At 38.1% G+C, this 7,483-nt stretch overlaps 1 protein-coding gene across 2 annotated transcripts in view; it reads right to left on the minus strand.

Moving 5' to 3' along the window:
• The window catches only part of ABCB7 (ATP binding cassette subfamily B member 7), a 161,533-nt gene extending 154,507 nt beyond the window's left edge, over positions 1-7,026 (minus strand). The window contains exon 1 of one of the 2 annotated variants that reach the window (XR_003509561.1): positions 6,803-6,983. Coding sequence is in view for 1 of the 2 variants with exons in the window: in XM_027533272.1 (XP_027389073.1) it covers positions 6,803-6,970 (168 nt within the window). In the remaining variant the exon portion in view is untranslated. Of the gene's footprint in view, positions 1-6,802 lie in introns of both variants that reach the window. The other variant, XM_027533272.1, reaches the window with a different exon arrangement.
• Between the last annotated feature and the right edge of the window lie 457 nt (positions 7,027-7,483).

The following is a 7,483-nucleotide window of genomic DNA, read 5'->3' on the forward strand; positions in this document are numbered from 1 at the left end:
CCAGGCTCACCTGTCCCTAGGATTCTCCAGGCAAGAACACTGGACTGGGTTGCCATTTCCTTCTCTGGTGCATGAAAGTGAAAAGTGAAAGTGAAGTCACTCAGTCGTGTCCCACTCTTAGCGACCCCGTGGACTACAGCCTACCAGGGTCCTTCATCCATGGGATTTTCCAGGCAAGAGTACTGGAGTGGGGTGCCATTGCCTTCTCCTAGAATTAAGTTATAAAATACTTAGAAGAAAACCTAAAGGTAAATCTCCATTACCTCAGATTTGGCAATGGATTTTTAGCTATAACACAAAAAGTATGAACAATAAAAGAAAAAAAATAGATAAATTTGACTTCAACAAAATGAAAAACTTCTGTGCTTCAAAGTACACTATCAAGGAAGAAAGAGACAATCTACACAATGAGAGAAAACATTTGCAAATCATATATCTGATAAGGGATTTGAATATAGAATAAGGACTCTCATATCTCAATAGTAAAAAGAACAATAATCCAATTAAACATTGGGTAAAGGACCTGAATTGCCATTTCTCCAAAGAATACATACAAATGGCCAATAAGCACATGGATAGTTGCTCAACATCTTTAGTTATCAAAGAAACACAAATCAAAACCACAAGGAGACATGACTTCACACCCACCAAAATGGCTAGACCAAAAAAGTCAGATAACAACTAATAGCTAGGATATAGAAAAATTGGTACCCTCAGACACTTCTGATGTAAAATCCTGTAGTCACTCTGAAAACCAGTTTGGCAGCTTTATAAAGAATTAAACATAGAATTACCATATGACCCTACAAATCTACTCTTATGTGTACACCCAAGAGAAATGAAAATATTATGTCCATATAAAACTTGTATATAAATATTAAGCACCATTATTCATAACAGACAAAAGATGGAAACAACCTGAATGACTATCAATTGATGAATGAATAATCTTACATCCATACCATCAAATATTATTCAGCTATAAAAAGAAATGAAGTATTTAATGCATGCCATAGCATGGATGAACCTTGAAAACAATGCTAAGAAGCCAGTCTCAAGACCAAATATTAAAAGATTCCATTTATGTGAAATGTCCAGAATGGACAAGTCTATAGAGACTGAACATAGATTAATGTTGTGTAGGTCTGGTGGGGAAGGGGGAATGAGGGTGATAGCCAAAAGGTTTCTTTCTGAGGTAATGAAAATGTAAAACTGACTGTGGTGATGGTGGTATGTATTGCTGAATATACTAAAACCCATTGAATATAATAAACCCATTGAATTGTACACTTTAAGTGGGTGACTTTTAGATATGTGAACTAATCCCAATAAAGATGTTTTTAAAAAAATGAAGAAAGTACATTATCAGTGTCAGGATCAAGAGTTAAGAACTCATTTAACATAGATTAAAAAAGCACTATGGATTACGTATATGATGCCTCAGTTTCTACCACATCAATATTAATGAAATAAATCAAAAATTCTTTCAAAACTTAAGTCTTTTTAATATGAATTAGTATAATAGAGAGGCAACTGTATAATAATCATTATAATTTAGGTCTTATCATATGAAATCTTTCCATTTTAAGAAAAAATTTTTTCTTAATAAATAAACTCAAATAAATAATAATAAACTCAAAATGGATTAAATACCTAAATGTAAGGCCAGACCCTCTAAAACTCTTATCTTAGAGGATAAGATAGCCAGAACACTCTGACATAAATCACAGCAAGATCTTTTTTGATACACTTCCTAGAGTAATGAAAATAAAAATTAACAAACAGGACCTAGTTAAAAGCTTTTTGCACAGGAGCAGAAACCATGAACAAAACACAGAATGAGATGTGACAGACAAGGAATTAATCCCCAAAATATACAAACAGCTCATGCAGCTCAAGAGAAAAAAAAAAAAAAAACAATGAAAATATGGGTGGAAGACCTAAACAGACATTTCTCCAAAGAAGACATACAGATGGCCAAGAGGCACATGAAAAAATATTCAACATCACTAATTATTAGAGAAATGAGAATCAAAACTACAATGAGGTATCACCTCACATCAGTCAGAATGGCCATTATCAAAAGATCTACAAACAATAAATGCTGGAGAGGACTTCCCTTGTGGTACAGTGGATGGGAGTCTGCCTGCCAATGCAGGAGACACGAGTTCAATTCCTTGTATGGGAAGATTCCACATGCAGTGGAGCAACCAAGCCCATGCACCACAACTACTGAGCCAACACACTAGAGCCTGCAAGCCAGCACCACAACTACTGAAGCCTGTATGCTCTGGGGTCCACGAGCCACAACTACTGAGTCCACACGCCACAACTACTGAGGCCCTTGCATGTAGAGTCTGTGCTCTGCAGCAAGAGAAGCCACTGCAATGAGAAGCCACTGCAACAAAGAGTAGCCCCCACTCGCCACAACTAGAGAAAGCCTGCACACAGCAACAAAGACCCAGCTCAACCAAAAATTAATTAATTTTAATTAACTAATTAAAATTAATTAAATTAACTGGGAATGTAAATGTTAACAGCTGCTGTGGAGAACAGTATGGAGGTTCCTTAACTAAAAACAGAGCTACTATATAACCCTTCAATCCTGCTCCTGGGCAAATATTCAGGAAAAAACATAATTCAAAAAGATACATGTACCCCAATATTCATTGCAGCACTATTTACAATAGCCAGGGCATGGAAGCAACCTAAAGGTCCATCAACAAAGGAATGAATAAAGAAGATGTGGTACATATATACAAGGGACTATTACTCATCCATAAAAAAGCACAAAATAATGCCATTTGCAGCAACATGGATTAGACCTAGACACTGTCATACGGAGTGAAGGAAGTCAGAGAAAGACAAATACCACGTGATACTGCTTATATGTGGAATCTAAAAAAATGATACAAATGAACCTATTTACGAAAAGGAAATAGAGTCACAGATGTAGAAAGCGAACTTATGGTTACTAGGGGAGAAGGAGGTAGGCATAAACTGGGAGATTGGGACTGACATGTACAAACTGCTATATTTAAAATGGATAACCAACAAGGACCTACTGTATAGCACAGGGAACTCTGCTCAATGTTATATGACATCCCGGATAGGAAGGGAATTTGGGGAAGAATGGATACATATATGCATGGCTGAATCCCTTTGCTGTCCACTTGAAACTATCACAACACTGTTAATCAGCTATACTCCAATATAAAATAAAAAGCTTAAAAAAATAAAATAGACAACTAATAACCTATTATATAGTACAGGGAACTCTACTCAATATTGTAATGACCTATATGGGAATAGAATCTAAAAATAATAGATATATGTATATGTATAACTGATTCACTTTGTTGTACAGCAGAAACTAACACAACATTGTAAATCAACTATACTTCAATAAAAAACTATTTTTTAAAAATGAAGAAAGTATCAGTGTCAGGATCGAGAGTCAAGGACTCGTTAAACAGAAAAAAGGCACTATCGATTAAGTATATGATGCAATTTCTAACATATCAATATTAATGAAATAAATATAAAATTCCATCATTCAAAATTCTTAAGTTCTTTAATATTAATTAGTATAGTAGAGAGGCAAGTGTATAATAATCACTATAATTTAGGTCTTATCATATGAAATGTTCCCATTTTAAGAAAAAACTTTTAAGCATTTCCCTCTATGAATAGTGGTCTAGTATAATAATTAGATTATGGGTTCCCCAGGTGGCTCAGTGGTAAAGAATCTGCCTGCCAAGCAGGAGATGCAGGTTCAATCCCTGGGTCAGAAAGATCCCCTGGTAAAGGAAATGGCAACCCACTCCAGTATTCTTGCCTGGAGAATTCCATGGACAGAGGAGCTTCGTGGGCTACAGTCCATGGGACTGAAAGAGTTGGAAACAACTCAGTGACTAAACAATTATTAGATAAGTATCTTTATGACTCAACATACATTCACTGTGTGATTAGTGTCTGTCACAGTCTTAATTACCCTTATATAAATATCTAACACACAAAAGGCAATAAACAAATGAATGGCCTTAATGGCTGTCATTTATCTATACTAGAACTTAGTCTCCTCATCTGCAAAATTAGAAGGCCTGGATATGATCTTTTCTATAGTAGTACCATTCAATAGAAATTTCTACAATAATGGAAACATTCCATATCTATATGGCTACTCAGTCTTTAAAATGTAACTAATGCAACTGAGGAATTAGATTTTTAATTTAAACAGCCACATGAAGCTAGCAACTAACACACTATACAGCACAGCTCTAGGGCATAATCCTGTGTGAAAAACACATTTCCCAATACATCACTGTAACCACATACAAGTGGGAATATATATGTGTGTGCATGGCTCGGCTTAAAAGAAAAAAAAAGAACTCCCATATGATCTAGCAATTCCATTTCTGGGAATATATACAAAGGAAATGTAAACACTAACTCTAAAAATATCTGCACCCCCATGTTCATAGTAGCATCACTTACAATAGCCAAGACATGGAAACAACCTAAGTGTCCATCAATGGATGAACTGACAAAGCTATGAGATCATGCATGCATGTGTGCTAAGTTACTTCAGTCATGTCTGAAGCTTTGTGACCCTATTGACTGTAGCCTGCCAGGTTCCTCTGTCCATGGGATTCTCCAGGCAAGAACACTGAAGTGGGTAGCCATGCACTCCTCCAAGGGATCTTCCCCACCCAAAGATCAAACCCGCATCTCTTAAGTCTTCTGCACTGGCAGGTGGGTTCTTTACCACTAGCACCACCTACTAAGCCCCAGGAATGACACACATACACTCATAAAACAATACTTTCCTAAATACATATAAAGCATTGATATTTTCTTTCCTATTCTACTAAATTTCATTTAAAAACAGTGCTGATCCAACTACTAATATGACTTCATAACACAGCACTAAGGTTCCTTTCAGCTCTAAAATACACTATACATACTAATGATTTGTTCTAAAATTATGCACTCAGTGTTTATTTTGTAATCTTAACCACAAGTAACTAATTAATCTGAAAATTTGCCTCAGGTTCTATCAGGGTCCACTTTAAAAGCCTTATAATCATTCATTTCCCTGTTAAACCCACATTTTCAAACAAGAGGCAAGAGTTGCGTGCCTTTAAGTAGAAAACAATGGTAACATCTTTTCCTTGCTTTTTACACTTCAGAAATGGTAACCAAAGGAAATGGCAGGATATAGAGGAGAGAGTGGAGGAAACTGTGGGGATAGTGTTCATGTAAAGAGAAAGCTAACTTTTTTATTGCCATTACTTCCTCTGAAACTCTTAATGACTTCTCCTTCCCCCTCATTCTTGGAGCCTGAAAGTCCTACAAATTTTATCTTAACTTCATGTGGCTTATTAGAGGACTAGAGAACAAGACTGGTTCCTGAGAGATCACATGTTACACATTTCAACTACAAAATGCTTTAAAAAAAACTTTACTAAAAGGATCTGATTTGCTTCTCTAGCCCAATCTGCCATCTCCTATCAAGAACTCCAGTTCATGCTCTCTCACCTGTGGGCCTTTGCACATGCTATTCCCTCTTTAACTAACTTCTAATTTTTCAGATCTTGGCTTAGATATCAGTTACTCAAGGCAATTTTCTCCACCTCAAGATTAGTTTTGATGCCTCTCATGTATATTCTTCCAGTACTTTGTACCTTCCCCATCATTGCACACTGTATTATAATTGTTTTAAATATTTATTGACAAAGAATAAAAACTTAAGAGGCTGTTTATCATATAAAGCTGACATTTTAATGATCCAGATGAACAAGGGATGCCAATTAAGCTTTTTGTCAATTATAGGCAATAAAAAGATATACTGAAGTACAAGCATTATAAAAATAACAATTTAAAAAACTATTCTAAAATGAAAGATAATAATGAATACAAATATTAAGATGCACTGTAGCCACAGCTACATTCATTAGCTAAAGATAAGATTATGGCTTCCAAAATGACCTGTGTACACATAGGAACACTATTTTCAGATCAAAGGATAAAGGTGTTTACATATAAATTTAGGGCGGTCTATATTTTGGAGACAGAGATAATTACGGTTTGAGCCTATCAAGGAGCACTGTCAGCAAGGGAGCTAACTGGAGCTAATTCAATTTGCCGCTTGTTTATAGGTAGCTTGTAATCTTCCAGCGCCTTCCAAATTGCTACTTCCCGCTGAGTAAAACCTCAAGCATTGGCAAATTGGTCCCAAACTCTATTACTAACTTTGGAAAGTAGCCCAGTTTTCCTTGCATTTAGAAAAGTAAGCTGCCTGGGAATGGTGTCTTAGTGTGTGTGTGGTAGTCGCTCAACCGTGTCCGACTCTTCGCGACCCCATGGATTGGGGCCCGCCAGGCTCCTCCGTCCGTCGGATTGTCCAGGCAAGAATACTGGAGTGGGTAGCCGTTTCGCTTCTCCAGGTATCTTCCCCATCCAGGAATTAAACCCTGGTCTCCCGCATTGCAGGCAGACTCTTTACCGTCTGAGGCACTAGGAAAGACTATGATGGTGTTTACCCTGCCTCTTAAATTCAGAGGAAAAACTGGAAATTATGAGCGTCACTAGTATGTCCCGTTCCCACTTACTGTACCCTAAAGATTTTCTTCACCCTCTCCTCACATTTCTAACCCTAATTTCCTTCACTAATGCTGCTCCAAGTCAGCCCTGACCTTTCTTCTTTGCACTGTCTCTGACTCAAAGATACAAGAGCAATCTTTTCCCTATAGGTCCCCTTGTCCTTCACCCTACACATTCCAAGTGAAGGGCATCTCACCTGAGAGATTCCAGCAGTTCCCGAGCTGCGGAGCTGATGTGACCTCCACTGCGGACCTGGGCCCCGGAAAGAGACTAGAGGCCGAATCAGAATCACGGCGTGCCGGCGCTTTTCGAAAGCAACCGCCGCAGCTGCCCAGCGCCAAGAATGTATCGCGAGCAGCGCCATCTTGAGCGAGGAAAGAGGAACCGAAGTAGAGGATTGTGGGACTCTGGCGGTCGGAACTCACTACTACCTTAGTCCTTCTCCCCCTCCCTCCCAGGCGGAGACCGGAAATAGCTTCTCTGTGAAGATTCAGCCACTTTAGCGTAACTGCTTCCCCCACCCGCCCCCCGGCTGGTTTTCGAGTGTTTTTCTTACGCAGCCGGGAATATCGGAATAACATTGTTTTTCTTAGCTTCGATTTGTCAGATAAAACACTGGATGCGCAGTTAAATTTGAGTTTCAGATAACAGTGGATCATTTCTTAGTATAGTTAGGTCCCAAAACCGTATTTGCTAAATCCAGCAACCATATCTGGTCAGTCATCTCACTCTTCTGCCGACTCCAACTCGGTGCCGAGATCCGCTCTCTCCATTTTCCCTCTAAATATTCTCATCACTCTCCTGTGTACTACTGCTTAGGGCAGATTAAACTACAGATATTGATGTCCCCAGGGAGAAGCTTCATCTGTGAGATACA

Source organism: Bos indicus x Bos taurus, chromosome X (assembly GCF_003369695.1).
Source record: "Bos indicus x Bos taurus breed Angus x Brahman F1 hybrid chromosome X, Bos_hybrid_MaternalHap_v2.0, whole genome shotgun sequence".
In the NCBI taxonomy this organism is placed as follows: domain Eukaryota; kingdom Metazoa; phylum Chordata; class Mammalia; order Artiodactyla; family Bovidae; genus Bos; species Bos indicus x Bos taurus.